The sequence below is a fragment of the Diceros bicornis genome, chromosome 9 (genome assembly GCF_020826845.1).
Source record: "Diceros bicornis minor isolate mBicDic1 chromosome 9, mDicBic1.mat.cur, whole genome shotgun sequence".
Lineage (NCBI taxonomy): Eukaryota > Metazoa > Chordata > Mammalia > Perissodactyla > Rhinocerotidae > Diceros > Diceros bicornis.
The window spans coordinates 71,912,731-71,932,440 of record NC_080748.1 but is presented as its reverse complement, the minus strand read 5'-3'; the positions used below and the strand labels follow the sequence as shown (position 1 = coordinate 71,932,440).

Here is a 19,710-nt window from a genome sequence, read left to right as displayed (position 1 = left end):
TGTGGTGCTGTTGGACGCACATTGAGTTTTCTTTTGTGCCTTTACGTGCAGTGTCTTCCCTACTTGGAGTCTCCTTTCCCCTCTTTGCCATGGAGAAATGTTCTTTATCCTTCGAGGCCCATTCTAATGCTACCAGAACTCTGAAGCTTTTCTTGCTCCCTCTTTCCTAGTAGAATTAACAGCCCTTTCTTTTCTGTTCCCTGGCACTTTATTCCTGTTTTATTACACCACCGCCAACTGTATTCTTGTTAGATTCGGGTGCCTTTCTACCTTCCCTACCCAACCATGACCTCCTTGAGTGACAGCTTGCGTCTGTCTCATTTCCTCTCTTCCTTAGCAGATACTCCAAGTTCTCCAAGTGACTTCTTGAATTGGGATGAATTGTTGACTTCCTAACTGAAATCGTTTTCCGTTTGTATTTTGAGTAGGACCCACCTGTGTTGTCACTGTGAAGGAGCTATAGGGACTCCTTTGATCCTTGGTCTCTGCCTGTGCCCCCTGCTGATAAGGAGGTTGGGCTGTGGTCGCTGTGGCTCATCTCTCACATCTGTCCCCCTAGGAGTAAGACTGCAGCTTTCACAGACGTCAGGATCAGGACCATGAATGAAGTTATAACTGGCATAAGAATAATAAAAATGTATGCTTGGGAAAAGCCATTTGCAGAGCTTATTAGCAGTTTGAGAAGGTGAGTATTTGTATATATCACACCATATTTTCATACTTTTCTACTTGCTGTTTTTACTAAATGGTTTTAGAAGTCTTACTAAATTTTCACATTAGGATGAACTTAAATACTATCCGCTCCACCTCCCACCCCATGTGGCAGCAGGGTTAAGTAGAATAGCAAAGTACCTCATTTTAACCTGTTCTTCCCTTTGCCATCTTCTTAAAGGAAAAAATGTATATGCTTCTTACTTAAACAGAAATGAAATCCCAAATGTTTCTTTTTTTTTAATTTTAATTTTATTTGTTTATTTATTTTTCCCCCAAAGCCCCAGTAGATAGTTGTATGTCATGGCTGCACGTCCTTCTAGTTGCTGTATGTGGGACGCGGCCTCAGCATGGCTGGAGAAGCGCTGCGTCGCTGTGTGCCCGGGATCTGAACCTGGGCCGCCAGCAGCGGAGCGCAAGCACTTAACTGCTAAGCCATGGGGCCGGCCCCCCAAATGTTTCTTAATACCCCAGATCCCAAACAAACAATGATTCCATGATGCTACTATTTGAGACTCTGACATTTAAACTGTGACTATAATATATATTAATGGAGCACAAATAGGAAGATTATAGAGTTGGGGTATACCTGTATCGGGCCAAACTCTATGAATCAGTATTATTCATTTGAAACAGACCCATGGAAATACTACTTCTTTTTGTTTTGCTTTATACTTGTAGAATTTTTTTCAGTCTTTCAATGTAAGTATTTGGTGAGTTTTGTTCTCCAGCACATGGTACTTACAGTTCTCTGACAGCGCCGGGCCGCCTCTCACATTTGCACCTTTGTGGGTGCACCTCCCTGTGCATCGAATGCGCTGTCATCTTCATTCTTCTCTGGCCCCCGCCAGGCCTGACTAACTCAACTCATCCTCTCAGGGTCCCTGTGCGTGCGACTTGCACTGACTCCGCTGTTCCGAGGTAGACGCCTCCTCTCTGTGCTCCTGTGGGGCCTGTGCTGGCTGCTTCTGTCTAATGTCTTGGTGTCTCACAAGTTTTGGGCTGCTTATTCTCTTCTCCCACGAGTTCATGAGCTCCTAGAAGGGATGGGCTGTGTCTTTCTGTCATCAGTGAGGTGCCCAGCACTGGACTTGTGTTTACGAATGCTTGTTGAATGAATGTTCAAACCCGGTCTGATTGACCCAAAATGTTATAGGGTGATATTAAGCCTCCATTTAGTTGGATGAGTCAAGCCATGATGAAGCATGTGGTCCTTGTGTTGGAGCTGGCCCCAGGGTGTGTGTAGAATATTTCCACGATGTAAGGGATGGTTTTATCTTAATCTATGTCCACTCCTTAGAAAGGGACCACATGCAAAAGGCATTTGAATTCATGACTTGGGTGTTGATACTGCCTTTGAAACCTATAATCCTACTCTCTCTTCTAGGAAGGAAATTTCCAAGATTCTGAGAAGTTCCTACCTTAGGGGAATGAATTTGGCATCATTTTTCATTTCAAGCAAAATCATCATTTTTGTGACCTTCACCACCTATGTGCTCCTGGGCAATGTGATCACAGCCAGCCGTGTGTTCGTGGCAATGACGCTGTACGGGGCTGTGCGTGTGACCGTCACCCTCTTCTTCCCCTCGGCCATCGAGAGGGTGTCAGAGGCAATCGTCAGCATCCGAAGAATCAAGGTTTGGTGACAAAGGACTTTTTAAAGTTGTTGGTAAAATTACGCCTCCTTTTATTTAGTGTCATTGTGTTCTGGTTAGGTGAGGTTTAACTCGCTCAGTGCCAAAGCCAGCAGTCATTCCAAAACGTCGTACGAACTCCCTTGTCTTCTTAGGTAGAGTGCGCTACAAATCACGTAAGATTCGCCGATCATTTATGGCAGCAATGTAAATGGCAGTGGCACAGGGCTCTTAATGTACAAGTGATAACTGCAGGGCAATTAAAATGCCCAAAAGCAGGAGAAGCAAACAAATTTCATCTCCTGTGCCAACTTGAACTACTAGGTAGCGACTGCACGCAGTCCTGGGGTGAGTAGGATTCCTCTCTGGGCTGGGAAGGAAAGAGCTTGCTGGAAGGTTCCTGCTCCTCGGGCAGGAAAAATGGCCTCAACCTCACCTGGTTCTCTCTGTTTAAAAATGGGTTCTTTCCTCTGTAGGTGCTTTGCGTGTTGATTTCTGAGTATGCCTTTTGGGTCTCTGTCTTTTCGTCCCTGCCTCTGTCCTCTTTTCGCTTTTTCTTGCTGTCTGAAGCTCTCTCTAGCAGGCTTCTTCCTTTTAAATATGCTGATTTCCACCATACCCACTATCTCCTTTTCCTAACTAGCTGTCCCTAAGTTGCCAGGGGCACATAGTTTACATCACTAAGATAAGGGCCTGGCACACAGTAGGTGCTCAGGTATTTGTGTGTTTATGAATAGATCTAAAATGATGATGAATTGGCCCTGTGAATGGCCTGGGCACGAACCTGTCTGGGCTTACCAAAACTCTAGTTTGGTTTGTTCCTGCTTCTGCATGGTGATGGATGCCCAGGAATAGGTCTCTAAGTGAAGTTAGATAGCTCTGGATGTGATTTATTTTTTTGGGTGTGGGGGGAAGGGGTCTTGTCATAAAAGCTGAGAATTTTTTGTTGTGAAATGTCCATGCTATAAAAAAAATATTACTCATAAAACTGATCAGTCATACGGGGTCAGTCCTGGTCCCTGAGTTTATCATTCTTTCTGACAAGGGCTTCTAGCAATGTTGTTAAGGGTTTGGTTCATGCAGTTCAATATAATTTCTTTTATGTAGCTTTCACATCTTGAAAGAAAACATTTAGGAATGTACTTCAACCATAGTGACGTTTTCAGTGTACACTGTCACTTTCCAGAAGGGGCCTTCACGTATATATTGTGCTGCCATGACTTTGTCGATGCTGCTGCAGCTGCCTTCTTTGATGCTACTGCCAGTGCTTACGATGGTCCCGGCACTCTGGAAGCCTTTACACATTATCTCATGTAATCCTGACAAGTGAATGAGGTCAACATTGGTGTCCCCACTTTACCGATAAGGGGTCAGGTTCCTGGAATAGGTGAGATAGCTTGCCCATATCACATTTGTAAATGGTAGAACTAGGATTCTGCCCAAACCCAGTTTCTTAACCATTGTTACATTCCTGCATTTCCTTCCTGGTACCTTCTGACACATGGAATGTTTCCTTAAGTGTGGTCTTCATCATCTGGTCTTATTCTAAAGACCTTCAAAGGTTCCCTGTTTCCTGCAGAATCATATTTTTAAATTCTAGGGTTAAGGCTCAACTGGCCACACTGTTTCCCAGCACATGACACTGGACTCTGGCGGGGGTCTTGTCTCTGCGGCATGCCACATTCATCCCCACTGTGGGTCTCTGCTCGCTCTGTTCAGCCCCCTGGGTTGCTTTCTCTTCTGTGCTTGATTTAGGCAAATGCTGCTGAGCCCTCCGGCCAGCCCCCCCCCCCCCCCCAGCACTGTTGTTCATGCTGATCTCAGGCTTCCGCTTATTCTCAAGGCGGGTGCCGCACCACTCAGGATCACGTCAAAAGAGGGTGATTCTGACTCCCCAGAAGTATTCTAAGCCCCTTGACAGCAGACTCTATCTGATAGTGCCCGTCCCATGTTGGACATACAATGGGCATCAAATAAATACTGCATTGACCGAAACAACATGTATAGGAAAAGGCTGGGACCTGACAGAGTCCCAGGGGGCCCAACCTGTGCTAGAAGCCAGAGAAATGCAGAGTGAGGGAGCAGATTGGAGTTACGCATTCCTGAAACATCAGGCCTTGGTCAGGGGTCTTAACCCAGGGGAGCTGGATCTGGTCCAGAGTGGGGATGGATCTCTGAATTTTCCTTGTTCTGTGTGTCCATCTGTGTATCTCAAACCAGCCTGACTGGACTTGGTGGACCTGTTCTCTAAAGAGAGGACCTGTGCCCTACACAGCCTGGTGCTAATGTAGACTCTGCCAGCCTGGCTGCTGGCTGTGTAGACAGCCTGGCTTTCCTTGGACCTTGTAGGGAATAGAAACACTCAGTCTTACTTGGTTAGCAAAATTAGTCTGACTATCTTACTGGCCACTGTGAAATAAAAGAAGATTAAAAACATGGGGGCTTTAAGGGCCGGCCCCGTGGTGTAGCGGTTAAGTGCGCACGCTCCACTGTTGGCGGCCCAGGTTCGGAACCCCGGGCGCGCACCGATGTACCACTTGTCAAGCCATGCTGTGGTGGCCTCCCATATAAAGTGGAGGAAGATGGGCATAGATGTTAGCCCAGGGCCAGTCTTCCTCAGCAAAAAGAGGAGGATTGGCATGGATGTTAGCTCAGGGCTGATCTTCCTTACACACAAAAAAAAGAAAACCCTGGGGCTTTATGCTAAAATGCATCTCAGGTCCCAAGGCAGTTTGGAAACAGAATTCTCTTTGGAGGTCAGTCTTTTTTCTCTTTAAGGCCTTCAACTGATTAGATGAGGCCCACCCACATTATGGAGCATAATCTGCTTTACTGAAAGTCTACTGATTTAAATGTTAATCTCATCTGAAAAATACTTTCACAGTAAAATCCAGATGTGTTTGAGCAAATATGCAGGGACCATGCCCTAGCCAAGGTGACATAAAATTAACCATCACATCCTCTTGAATTCTCATCTCTTCTTTTTACCTACCTGGAGGTGACTGTGTCCTCACTCATCCCATGTATTGAAGCCATCTGTGTGGATTTCTTTCCCTCCCTGAACTCCAGACTTTTAAAGGGCAGGTACAGTGCCTCGTTCTTCTTTGTATTCCTCACAGATAGCAGGTGCTCAGAAAATGTGCAGCAGAAGGAGCCTTCTAGCTTTATCGTGTCTGTGGGATTCTGCAAATACCGAACAATTGAGCATTGTTTTAGTGGAAAGCAATAACTTCCATTCTCTGATAGATTACGTCATGCATCAAAGATTGTAGTGCAAAAGGGGTCTTGTAGAAGGTTTTCAGGAAATTGTGGTCAAATATTTGGGTAGGATTTTAGATTTCCACCAAAATGCAACTGAACTGTGTCTGAGGCTTGAGATTCATTCCCGTGTAGATGTGTGCAGTAACCTTAAAATTAGGCCCTGCTGAAAACTGTGAATTTTCCTGGGGGCTAGCTTGTCAAGTTCTTTGTGTCCTGGTAAGGAAGCATCTTTGATTTGGGCAGGAAACCTCAATTTTCCCTCCTGTACGTAAAGTTTCTGGCAGGAAGGTAGACTTAGAAATGGAGAGATCTGTTCAGCAGTCGTAATTTTCAGTAAAGACGGGACAGATGGCAGAGAATGGGTGGCGAGAAGGGGTTGGTGTGAGCATGGCATACTGCTTCATGGTGGGGTTGGGGTAATTGTTGAAATATTTTTTTTTCTTTTAGCTCTTAGACTTTTTTTCAGCCCAAATGGTTTCTACAACCCTTTTTAAATTTTGTTCTCCAGTTCATCAGAATCACCCGGGGTGCTTATGAAAGCACCTTCCCCTGGAGATTCTGATTTGCTAGGTCTTGGCTGGGGCCCAAGGTATCTATATCTTTATTAAGTGCCCCCGTGTACCTGAAACTGTGCCACATTTGGGAAACATTGCGCTAGTTGCAGAAAAAAGCACGCAAAGCCAAAATGTGCTCAGCAAATATAAAAGACGTCAGGATCACGTTAAGACTAAAATCAGTTGAGAGGAAAAATGCAACCCCATGTCTTGGTCTATGCTAGACTTTTGGGGCATATTTGGAATTTATTCATTTTTATTCAATCACTTATTCTGCAAAATAATTGAGCACCTACCTTAAGCCAGGTGCCGTGCTAGATGCGTATATAGAACAATAAACAGACGCACAGGAGTCATTTCCGCTTGGAATTTATGTATCATCAAGTAGGGGGTTAATAAAGAATCAAATAATTAAACTCACTGTTGATGTGTGTTTGTGTGTCATTAATCCTTGGGAGGAAAGGTTCGAGGTGCTATGAGGTGCTTTGGCAGAGATGCTGGTGTAATTTTGGAGTTAGTGATTCCTGAGAAGGCTGAGGAAGTTACCTGGAGACTTACCTGTGTGGGGGGTGGGGAAGGACAGGTGGGTTGGGGGAGGTAGGAGGCTGATGCTTTGTATTTTCCTGGTGGTAATTATGTGACAGAAGCTCTTAGTGTACAGGAAGATCATCGTATATGAGGAACCAAGAATCTCTGATGCTGCAGAGCAGAGAGCGCTGGAGACCTGAGCGGGGGACTCTGCAGGCCCTACGGACGACATTAAGGTGTTTAGATTTTCAGAGCTCACTCTGGCTGCAGCCTGGGGAACAGGTCAGGGAGGTTGCAGTGGGCATCCAGCTTAGAGGCGGGGAGATGTGTCAAGAGGCTAATGCAGTAAGTAGTCCAGGAAGGCGATGATGTGGTTTGTATTAGGGTGAAGTAGACTTGGCCAGATTTGAGAGCCACTCTGGAGCACATCTTGAGTTGGGGGTGGGGTGCGGAGAGACGTTCGGCAAAAGGAGGGATCACGGGCTGCTTTGGGTTTTTTGGCTGCAAAAAATCACCTGGATTCATTGAAATATGGAATGCTAGAAGAGGACTATATTTGAGGAGGAGAAGAGCATGAATTTGGTTTTGAAGTCTGAGAGGCTTTTGAAATACCCAGGTGTTTGCCATAGGACCCACTGATAGGTATTGATTTCGCCTCCCAATGATGGGCATTGATTATCTGACAGATAGTAGGCAATGAATATAATTAACTGATCTGATGTTCACTTCTCTTCCTTTCCCTGCCTCTCACTTCGATGTGTTAATGTGCAATTAGAAGGTGAGAATGGCAGCAGGAGAGGAATGAAAGGTTGGCTGAGTATAGTGACCAGCTAATGAGAACTAGGCAAGATTTGGCCCTGACCATAGATGGGCTGGAAGCTTGGTAGGCACATAGAGTTTAGAAAACACTGTTGTCTTAAAGCTTGCTACAACACTGTCTCCTGCAGCCTGGGACTCGGTAGACTGGGTGGGCCATCTTGTGTGATTTCCACTAAGATCGTGTCTGAGAGCCCCAGGAAGTAAATCTGCACTTTTCCACCTTTGAGATGGTGCTGTCATCCATTCCCACAGGGCAAACCTACGTGTGGGCTATAATTTATAGGGTAGTGTCTTCTTTTTTACACATGCTTTTCAATTTCCTTTTTTTCCATGTACAGAAATTGAAGGATTTATTATGAAGTTACAGGCCCAAGAAGTTCCCTCTATATTTTTCTCTAAGTAAAGAAAGAGAACTGATGGTCTTGGCATTGAATGGGTCCAATAGGATTATGAAAGATCTTGTCTTAACTTCAAAGCAATGAAAGTCTTCAGCGACTCCTACATCGAATAAAATGTGTCTCTGAGGTTATATTGTTCACAAAGCTGCTTAGGTTTTTGCCTACCAGCCACTCTGAAGTCAGTCTTTTTGGCTCGAGTTCTGACGTCTGATACTTTCCTGCATGACCTGTTCTGGGTATGCACTTCATGGCTCTAATGGCAATTTAACTTTAGCGTTTTCATCAGCCCGAGTACTAGAGAAGAATCCAGCCAGTGGTTCTGGCACCTTTACAAGCTGTTGTGTGTTGAATGGAGTCTCATTTAACCACTGGAGATTGTGACTGCTTTTTCCACTCAGACCTATTGCTTCTGGGCAAATGCTCGACAGATTTACTTCCTCACTTTGGGCATAGTTTTTCTTTTCTTTCTTTCTTTTTTTTTTGAGGGTGGGGAGTTTCTATTCTAATATGCACACACTGAATATTGAATTTTATGTCTTGGTAATATGCTTAAGCTAAAATAGGAGTTTTATTCTGTCTAGACAAGATTTATAACATAACCTTTTGCCTGTTGGTGTGTTAACCTAAGCTATGTAAGGCTGTAGCGATGTAGTCAATGGTTTGATTAATTTGAACCAGCTGTATAGTCTGTTCAGTCCTTCAGCAGATGTCTGTGATGTGCTGACTCTGCAAGGCTCGGTGTTAGCTGGAGTTGGGACTGTGTCAGTGGGTGAATGACGCAGTGTCTACCCTCTACATGACTTAATATCCCTCTGAGGATTCAGACTCGGGAAGGCAGTGCCAGCTGTGCCGTGCTGAGCCTCTTCCCAGTAGGATTAGCCTTTGAGATGGGCCTGGAAGGATCGGTGGTTTTGGTATTCAGGGTATCCAGGCAGGTGCCACTTTGGGAGCATGGACTTAGGTACTGAAGGGTTTAAGCATGGTGGCCATTCTCAGAGGTACTTTAAGGAGATCAGTAGGGAGTGGTGTCTGGGGTAGATTTGGCGGTGTTGGAGAGTGCTGGGGAAGGAACTGGGAAATAGAGAGACAGCAAAAAAATCAGTATTATATCAGAATTTCAAACGATTGGTAGGAAGTAAGATTCTGAAATGATGTTATTTCGAGAGGACTGGGGAGTTGGGGACAGAGATGAATTGTGGCAGAATGGGCAGGAGTTGGTACCTGGCTGACTATGGGAGAGGTGGTGTGGAGAGAGATTTCAGGCTGTGCGGGGTTTAAAGCCTGCAAAGGAGTCCTCAGACCACCGTCTGTCTATTCTGCCTCCTTGCTAGACACGGGCATGGGACAGGTAGGAAAAGCCATGCCTGATCTTAAGGTTCTCAGGTCTTGTTGGATACTTGCTGAGTTTTTGAGAGAAATGCATAGGAACACATTCTCCTTTTCCTACACAGAAGAAAGTTTTCATTTGCAGTTTTTACCTGTTTTTCTTTTGAAGTAGAATGTTATAGTCAGGTTTGTTGCTGTATGTCATGATAGACAAGGATTCTAAGGACTTGAAGGATGTTTACGATTTTAAGAGTAGCGGCTTGCTTATTTATGTGTTGTTTTCCTTTTCAAACATTTCCACATGCTCATTTCAGTTGTGTCCTCTAGTGGTTAGGATTAGGTTTGCCTTTGGGTCCTAGAATAGCCATGTTAAAGCTGCTTAAATAAGGTAGTTTCTTTTTTCTCTCATGCAAAAATCCTTGTAAGGTTCTGTATTCTGTGTAAGAGATTATCACAAACTAGATGGCTTAAAACAGCAGACGTTTATTGTTTTACAGTTCTGAAGGCTAGAAGTCTGAAGTCAAGGTGTCGTCATCAGGGTCATGATCCCTCTGAAATCTATAAGGGAGAATCCTTCCTAGCCTCTTCTAGCTTTTGGTGGTTGCTGGCCAATCTCGTTTTACAACTGCCATCACTCCAATATCTACATCGTCACATGGCCGTTTTCTGCCTGTGTGCCTGTCTGCATCTCTCTTCTCTTCTTATAAGGACACCAATCATATTGGATTTAGGGCCCACCACACTCCAGTATGACCTCACCTTAATTAATTACATCTGCAGTGACCCTGTTTCCAAATAAAGTCACATTTTGATGTGACTGGGGTTAGGAAAAAAACATCCATTTTGGGGGGACACAATTCACCCTATAACAAGTTCTGTGGCTAGTGTGATGCTCCAGGGTGTTAAGGACCTGGCCTCTTTCTTTGTTATTACTCCACTGCATGTGGCCGTGACCAAGCTGTCAGCCTCCAAGCCCTGGGCTGCTGGGTGGAGGAAAGTTCCTGGATGTGGTCCTGGCCTGAACTTAGTCACATGGCTGCACGGGAGGCTGGGAAGAGTGGCTCTCATTTTAGGCTGTCATGCCCCACCTAAAAATCAGGGGTTTTGTGACACAGAAGAATGAGAACAGATTGTGAGGGCAGCTTACAGTCTCTGCCACACGTTCAAAGTTTGGGTGGGGGGTGAGGGTGGTCTTGGTTGTTTATTCAATTTCTGTAGCACTGTAGCTTTTCTCATTGAATTATGTCTAGCAGTTGCAGAGCAAGAGGGAGTTTTCCTATATACCTTTATGCTAGATTTGTAATGATAGCAGGACTTTGTTTTAGTCAGCTAAATTGTATTGAATAGCTGCTAACTAGTGTGGAAAATAGCAAGCAGTGGATGATCGTCAACGGCCATTCTGCTGTTGAGGAGAGGTCATTTATTAAGGGGAAAGGATGAGTGACTGTGAAAAGACGCTTCTAAAGCATTTTTTTTTAAGATACAGAAACTTAATAAGAGCATTTTCTTTTTAGACGATGCCTCAAGTGGTAGCTAATAACGGGTAGTGATACACTGACGTGGCCCACACAAGGAGAAGAGCACAGGGAACTTCAGCTCAGCTGCAGGTCACAGCAGATATATGGGCAGGGCCCGGGCTCTCCTTCAGTCTCGGCCGTCGGTCTTGTGTCCTGAGTCTGTCCTGTGCCAGCTTGATCCCTGAAGGCCCTGGAGGGGCCTGCATCTTTGTGTTTCTAGCATGTCGCATGGTACTTGGCACATGGTGGGATTCAGTAAATATTTATAGGGTCATTTCCTACCAACTCCCATGTTTATGGTTAGTAACACAAAAGTAAAACAATATAACTATCCAGGTTGTAAATGTGTTCAAGTTTGGAGCCGTATTTTCTCTTTAGGGAGGAACCAGTACGCTTGTTTAGAAAGTTACCAAGATAGCCTCGTGACCATGAAGGCTCTCCCTTGCTTTCTAATACTATGTGTGTACAAACTCCCTATGTATACTGTATTATATAATTATATACTATAATAATATATATTATACTGTAATATATACTATATATTATTTAGTATGTTCTGATGTGAACCAACATTTTAAGTACAGATGATAAAATGACATGTAGACTGTGTAAAGTTTTTCATTGCAAGATCCAGGAAAGCAATTAGTTTTGTTTGTGCTTTTGTTTCTGCATTTTAAACGTGTTTTTCCTTTTTCTGTAGAACTTTCTGTTACTTGATGAGATATCACAGCAGAACCTTCAGCTGCCATCAGACGGTAAAACGATAGTGCATGTGCAAGATTTTTCTGCTTTTTGGGATAAGGTAACAAATCCTCCATTACAAGATCATGACTGTTAAAAGACGACTGGTGACATAGATTTAATAGAGAATTTTGAGATTTCACACATGGTATAAGATGAGACTTGCTCATTTACTGAAAGTATGTTATAAAAATTCTCAAAATCAGGAATAAAGTTTGCAATGAATAGACATTAAGTATAAAATCAGCCTAAGGCGTTTGGCATGTTGTTCGTTATTTCCTTTTCAAGAGAGCTTTCAACGTATCACCACATTTTGAACTTAAAATGTGTAAGTTTATACGGTTAGAATTTGCAGGATTGGACAGACAAGTGCTGCAGTATGGATTGGGTTAACTAACAAATACTTTACAAATTGTTACAGACTAGAGTTACAGACGAGAGACTTCTCTCTCGGGGAATGGCTGTATGTTTTTTACCTTGATGTTATCAGACCATCGTATTACATACTGAGCAAAGCCCTGATTTGGATCTTTGCTGTGAGGAAAGGTGGGGGCTCCCCTATTCTTAGCTTCTGGGTGGCGCTGGCTACTTTGGTGGCTGCCAAGGGCAGGGAGGAGGCAGCAGGTGGGCGTAGTGTGTGCCAGTGATTCCTAATTTAAGGGTTTCACTGTGTGGCAAGCTGACAGATAGAACTGGTGAGGTCACAGGCTTTTCCAGCACTTGGTTTATTTATGACATTTAGGCAAATGGGAAAACCAACAGGGACCTCTCTCAGGAAGTTCTCAACTCAGTGCATCCTGCTTTATGGACAGCTAGAACGCTTTTCCCCTTGTTCTGTGGTCCTCTCTGCACATCCTCCCATATCAGTCTGGATTAGTCAGGAAAGCAGAACTCACATCATGGGAGAGGGATTTCATGGAGGGAATTAGTTACATAAGACGATGGAAGAGCCAAAAGGGCAAACGGTAGTGGATGAGGCAGCCCAGAGATTAGCATTGGCAGGAAGCTGCTCCCACCCCTAGGCTAGAGGGATGCTGGGGGGAGGTGGCATCTACCAGGGGTCCCCTGTTGGGAGCAGATCCCAGGAGCTGCCAGCAGGAGTGGGGACCGCAGTGCCGGGGGCTGCTCTGTGTGGGCACTGGCACTGCGGAGGGGATGCGGCCACTGTGGGGAGGCTGCTGGAAGCGGGGGCGTGCTGGTGGGTACCAGCTTCTCCTGTCTCCAGCCTCAGCCGGTGCTCTCCAGGGCTGAACTGGCGTTTGCTGGGAAGATTGCGGGAGCCAGCGATTCGGAGCATAGTGCGGAAGGGTGGGGAATGGAGCCAAGAGCAAGCAGGTGCTCGACAAGCACTCCTTCCCACCTCCACTCAGGTTCTCCCTTCTCCAGTGGTGCAAGTGTCCAGACTCCGTGAACTCGTCCTGTCTTTTCATGCCTGTGATTCTAAGTATTGTTCCACCTGCATCGCGTTCATTTACTTCTAATTTAGTGCCCACCATCTCCACCAAGAAAACAATAGTGTGTTCCCAAATACATAAAACCACATCACTGCACCTTTGCACGTGGAAGCTCACGCAGGTGCATTACCCAACCTGACAATTTCTCCCTGCCTTAATACCGATTGACAGATCTTACCTTAATACAGATTTACCTCCTGCTTGGTATGTCTCATCATAATACACTGTAAAGCATTTATAGAAAGCACCATTAAAATTCCGTGATAAAGGCGTACTCTCTTTGAATGCCGTTGTTAGGTAAAGTACTGAGGTAGCTACCATATAGTTTGTATGACCCATTACCACATTTCTTTTGTACCAAACTATGCAACATTGTAAAATGAGCTGTTTTGTTTTTCTTCCAAGGACTTAACATGTTCTCAGACCTTTTTGCACCTTGCATTGTAGTAGAGAACACCCCATTCTGTTGTCCTGGCCTTGTCTCTGGAAGGATTGTGCCCCGTGCTAGGGGGTAATCAGAGCCTGTCAGCTTAGGCCGCGGATGCGAGAGCCCTGGGCTGGGGGAGGGGCACAGACATTGGGGTTTTGGAGAAAAGCTGAGGCCGAATGGAGCGCACGCTGGGCTGGAAGGTCAGAGAGAGACATGGACTCGCTCACCAGCTCTGCTAGAGAGCCAGATGGGTAGGTGGGGAAGGCCTTCTCACCCACACAGGTGTCATTTGTGAAATGATGGGACTTGGTCTCAATCTCTAAGCTTTAAAATTTATGGTCCTGTGGGAGCCTCTAAATCTCTGTGGGACAGAACTTTCCTCTGTGTGGTTCACTGCTGTATCCTCAGGGCCCAGAATGTGTCTGGCACAGAGTAGCAGCTCAGTTGATGATCCTTGTTACCTCAGCCACTGAGTCAGGTTAAGCGTGAGGGGAAGGGGCCAAGCACCCCTGAGCTGTTGAGTGCTGCCCCCTTCTGGTCACACTTGAGCCGTGCCCGGTCCTGAAGCCCGCACCGGGGGAGGAATCCGTCTGGCCCTGACAAGAAACTGGGAGGTGCAGTGATAGGAAGCTCATTTTGTGGGTCATTATTTTACAGTCAAAACTGAGTAAAAAGTAGTAAAATAGGAACTAGTTGTTAGACATGAAGAAAGGAATGGAGAAGCTTAAAAAAATGTTTCTCATGTATTAAAATCCAGCTTCCTCTTGATAGATTTTTTATAATTCCCATAAAATCTGGGGCTTGTTTTTTGTGATTAGAAATACTTGTCATTAAGTTATTTCCAGAGAAGTTTTTCATTTTGAAGATTATCCAGACCTTTTACTTCTCGCTGTGTGTTTAGTCTTTTAGGCATTTTAGTAATCATATGGACCCACTTGTTTTAGCATTAGCAGTTATTGAGAATTTTCTTAACACTTAGTATATATGAAAACATACATATACCCTTCAGTCTCTTTATCTTAGAGTTTATAGATTGCTCAGGAATACAACCTCTGATTAGCATGAGTACTATTATCCTTCTTCCCCATTGCATTGGATTGTATGCTGTCACATGTATGTCTGTGGTTTTTACAGTGGAGGTACTTTTCTGTCTCTGTTTAACCAGGACAGGTCATGCACGCTACAGGTATAAACTTGAGACTTGATCACTTTGACCCATGATACGGTACCTAATTTCCTTATTCCCATATTTTTTTTTTGTTGGTGGTGGTAAATTAGAGCTCTGGTTGCAGCCTTAACCATCATTTACAGGAGTTTATTTGCAAAGAGTGGCTTATAATATAAAATGCCCTTTTGCTTTCTGAGCCTTACTGCGATTCATTCTTTATCAAGTGAAAATGGAGATTAGTGATTTCATGCCATGTACTTATGCTGCCACCTTGTGGACATTAATGAAATAGAAGATTAAAACCAGAGGTCATAATGAAAACTTCCACGTGATTAAAAACCTCCCATATTTAATATTCTATTAAGTATATTATTTTAATAAGTTAGTATGCACTAAGAAGCTTTCATTGCAAGAAGGTGCCTTGTCATTTCTACCACTTAAAATCTATGGATATCTAGAGCTGTGTCCGTATGGAAATCTGGTAAAAGAATGGGCCTTCCTAAAGGCAGCTAATGCTGTCTCAAACCCCCAAAGAAATATGATTGGATGAAAAGGACGCCAGGACACAATATCTTAAAATAGGAAGGAGAAGGATGTGGGTTATGTTCACGTAGCAATGACTATTATGTTATTTTCTCCACCTTTTAAAGTGATTTGTGTTACCTTGTTGAAATGGGCGCATTTTTGTAAACTTTCATTTGTAGGCATTGGAAACTCCAACCCTACAAGACCTTTCTTTCACTGTCAGGCCTCGTGAGTTGTTAGCTGTGGTCGGACCAGTGGGAGCAGGAAAGGTAAGTTTTAATGCCTTTTGGCTGGCAGCTTGGAATATGGAATCCCGTATTAAATTCTTGGGGTTGAGCCCAAAGCTGTGTGTAGCACAGGTTTGAATTAGGTGTATCTAGAATGGCATTTCTCAGAGTGTGTTCCATGGGACATTAGTTTTGGGAGAAGGTTGCATGGCCAGATAAATCTGGATAAGGCATGTTCTGTTTTCCTTCTTGGTGCTTCAACTTGCACAGTTGGGCACTGCTTGTCTGGAAGTTGGACATCTCAGGGAAGGAAACTGTTTACGTGACAACTATTCAGGATAGAATGAGTGAGAAAATGGGACTTCTTTTTGTCATAGTACACCCTACAAGAAGTCTGGAGTTTGTAAAGCCTCTTCCAGAAAGCTTTAAACATTTCTTCATGTGACTTATCCAAGTCACATCAACACACACGTAGTCAGTGTGCAGCCTTGTGTGTGGCATTATGCTGGGAGCTAAAGATGCGGATACAAGCAAGCCCCAGACGTCTTTGCCCTCCAGAAGCAGTCAGGTTCTGCGGTGCAACAGAGACGCACACAGATTACTTCAGCTCAGAGTTATAAGCGCTGTTATAAGTAGTAGGCACAGACGTATCATGTCTGTATGTTGTAAGATTTGAAGGATATGTGCATGCACCCTTAGTCTTGTGTGTTCTGAAACAACAAAATATGGAAATCTAAACGTAGGGTGTATAAATGATAGGAGGATTATTTCCTTTATGATGGATTTTTCTCTTTGGAAACATGACTCACTTCAGAGTTCCTTTAATAATCTTTCCTGGTGCACTGGATATATTATGTACACATAACTTTTCAGGAACAAGTATTTTGTGAAGTAAAGGATACCTGGATGCAGGAACAACTGCATTAAACGTCAGGCATATGGAATATATATATATGTCATGTGGGGCTACTCTGTTAGTTCAGAATGTTAAACATTCTGAATTAGTCTTTGAGCATAGCATTTCATTTGGGGGAAACTCTTGGGCGGAGTAGATTGTTATATAGTCACGTGTTGCTTAACGACGAGATACACTCTTGAGAAATGCATCATTAGGCGATTTTGTCGTTGTGAGAACATCACAGGGTGTACTTACACAAACCTAGATGGTAAAGCCTACTACACACCTAGGCTGTGTGATGCTAATCTTATGGGACCGTCACGTATGTGGTCCGTTTTTGACTGAATGGCGTTATTGGGCACAGGATTATACTCTATTTTGTTGATGATCCTTATCAGCCATTACTTTACATTGACCAATAGTGTTATTTTCTGTTTTTTTAATTGCAATTTCCAGAATTGTAATGTTTATCAACCCCCCCCCCAACACACACAGGGGCCGTGGGTAGGGGGAGGCTGTATTGCAATGGCTTGTTCTGTCCTGAGTGTTGCCTGTACACGTGTTTGTTTACGATCTGTTTCAGTCATCACTGTTAAGTGCTGTGCTGGGGGAACTGCCCCCGAGCCACGGGCTGGTCAGTGTGCACGGAAGAATCGCATATGTTTCTCAGCAGCCCTGGGTGTTTTCAGGAACCGTGAGGAGTAATATTTTATTTGGGAAGAAATATGAAAAGGAACGATATGAAAAAGTCATAAAGGCTTGTGCTTTGAAAAAGGTGAGTGTTGACTTTTGATTTGCATACACTCGAATTTCAAGTAATAGCAGAGTTGGGTTAAACTATAAAGTTTGTTAAAAGTTTTTTTTGAAAGATCTGTGAGTGTTATTTAATACTTTAAGTTAGTCTTCTGGGTAAATACACATGTGCAGACACATACACTGCTGTTTTAATCCTGATGTGATAATGACATTCACAGAATGCTTTTTTTTTTTTTTTTTTTTTTGTGAGATCAGCCCTGTGCTAACATCTGCCAATCCTCCTCTTTTTTTGCTGAGGAAGACGGCCCTGGGCTAACATCTGTGCCCATCTTCCTCCACTTTATATGGGACGCCCCACAGCATGGCTTGCCAAGCAGTGCGTCGGTGTGCACCCGGGATCCGAACCAGCGAACCCTGGGCCGCCGCAGCAGAGCGCGCGCACTTAACCGCTTGCGCCACCGGGCCGGCCCCCACAGAATGCTTTTTGTGTGTGTGTGTGGGGGGGGTGTTTTAGTTTGTGAACTTTTATTTTTTTTTTAATGGACAATTACAAGAATTTGCAAAAGTAGAGAGAATAGTGTAACGAACCCTCATGTACCCATCTCAGTTTCAGCCAGGATCAGCTGGTGGCCGGTCTTGTTGCATCTCTGCCCCTGCCCTCTGCTAGCCCCACCCCACCCCAGATCATTCTGAAGCAGATCCTAGATCTCATATTATTCTATAAATATTTCATTAGTTAGCTCTAAAACACAAAAATGCCTTTGAAAAAAAACACCACATTATCACACTTGGAAAAGTGACCAAAATTCCTTAATATCATGAACATTCTAGTCAGTGTTTTACATTTCTTTAATTATCTAGGAAATCTTGTCAACTATTGGTTTGAATCAGCCTCTAGATAAAGTCTGTACTTTGCACTTCGTTGATAGTCTCCTAGGTCCCTTTCAGTCTATAGGTTTCTCTCTCTACTTTGTTTTTGACTTGTATTTTATTATTTAAAGGAAACAGAATGCTTTAAAATTTCTTTTTAATACTGCATCATTGCACTAGGGGGAGAGATTGTTTTAAATGACTTTGAGTTTCAAAGAACATGGCAAGATGAAATGTTTAATTGCACATTGGGCTTTAAATAAAATGGGTGAAAAGATGATGAAAACTGAACTTACACCTGAAAGGAGAATATAATTTAGCAAAGAGAAAAAAAAGGGTAAATACTGATAAATACTATGTTACTCTCTTTGGGTTATAAAAATCAGTGAATAAGAGTGTTAAAGGGCTCTCCCCGGGGTCTCTTCAGAGCAGCCTGGACGTCCGACTGTTCTTTTATACTGTGTGGAAAGGCTGGGCGGGCTTTCGCAGGTGTGGTGGTGAGGGCTCTGCGCTCACTTTGTCTGGAAATAGGCATTTTACTTGAACAGTGGCTGGAACAGCATAGATTGTATCAGGTGAGTAGTGTTTTAGGATGATGTGGACAAAACATGATTGCTTCTTTAGTGGGCTTTTCTTTCTTTCTCCTGGGTTATTGTTAATGAGAGATGGTATGTTGTTAGAAATGACATGAAGTTAGCATCATGAGCTAAATTTTTATTAAGTAGTATGTATGCTGTACAAGAAAAGGGGGAAAGCAAATATAAAAGTAATAATAACTCCCATTTATTCAGAGTCCAAGTGCTCATCATTTTCTGTCTCTCAAACACGCACAAAGGTACATGAGTTTTTAATCTTTTGCCACTGTTGTCAATATTACCATCCTCATTTTATAGTTGGTAAAACTGAGGCTTAGAGAGGTGAAACGACTCACCTAAACATTTGCAGCTCAAGTTCAGATCCATTTCTGCACGATTCTAGATTCCATACTTTTCCATGGTGCCGTGCTGCTCTCGATGGAGGAAGTTTATAAGAAAGAGCTATAATAAAAATTGGGTGACTGAGAAAGGTGGAACGTGGTATGTAGAGTAAACAGATCTCGGGTGTTTCCTCTTTACTTTAATCAGGTTCAACTCCTGGTGCCCAGATCAGACTCCAATGACCCAGGCCGGCATTTGGCTACTTCTTTGCATGACCTTGCGTTTCTAGTTGTGGCTCAGCCCCACCTTTCTATGCTCCCACCTTTGAATGTCTCTGGAGAAAAGTAGGTGTTCCCATGTGCTCATTCCCTCGTTGGCAGGAAGGGAGGCCCAGGGTGGAGAGAGAGTCAAGAGTGGAGTCCTGGCCCCTGCTTCATCACTTACCTGCCGTCACTTTGGACATGGCCTGTTGCCTGCCTGGGCCTCTGATGTTTGTGCTGCAACATGTGGACATTGGGTCATAAGGTTTCCGAGAGGTTTTGCTGCCATTTTGAAATGCCATCTGTGACTGGTTAGCAGGGGATCAGCAAGGTCCTTAAGACAGCAGGGAACCACTTAATGAGCTGTGAGATGCTTTGCTTATCTCATTGTGGAATCCCTGTGTCGGTGGATGGGCATAAGACGGCCACAGATAATAGGGGCATCCTGGAATTATTTTGGCCTGTAGATGCAGAGGCTGCATGTATAGTAGAAAAGACTTGGCCTTTGGAGAGAAACAGTCCTGGGTAGTAACTCCAGGTGTTTGTCTCAGTTTCTTTTCTTATTAAATGGGTGGGGGAGGGTGGTGTGGGATTATTGTAAAGACTACAGGCAATGCCTGTAAAATGCAAGCATGCCAGGTTTTCGGTAAATGGTAGCTATTCTCACTATTACAGTCCTTTTCTCTAAATGCATACATACATTCATATAAATAAAA

The 19,710-nt window shown here is 43.8% G+C and overlaps 1 protein-coding gene across 6 annotated transcripts in view; it reads left to right on the top strand.

Annotated features, from left to right (window-relative positions):
• Positions 1–19,710, top strand: part of ABCC4 (ATP binding cassette subfamily C member 4) — a 266,824-nt gene that overhangs the window by 89,844 nt on the left and 157,270 nt on the right. For all 6 annotated transcript variants that reach the window (XM_058548381.1, XM_058548382.1, XM_058548378.1 and 3 more), the window contains 5 exons: positions 560–685; positions 2,099–2,348; positions 11,449–11,550; positions 15,246–15,335; positions 16,775–16,966. In XM_058548381.1, the coding sequence (XP_058404364.1) occupies positions 560–685; positions 2,099–2,348; positions 11,449–11,550; positions 15,246–15,335; positions 16,775–16,966 (760 nt within the window). The remainder of the gene's footprint in view (positions 1–559; positions 686–2,098; positions 2,349–11,448; positions 11,551–15,245; positions 15,336–16,774; positions 16,967–19,710) is intronic.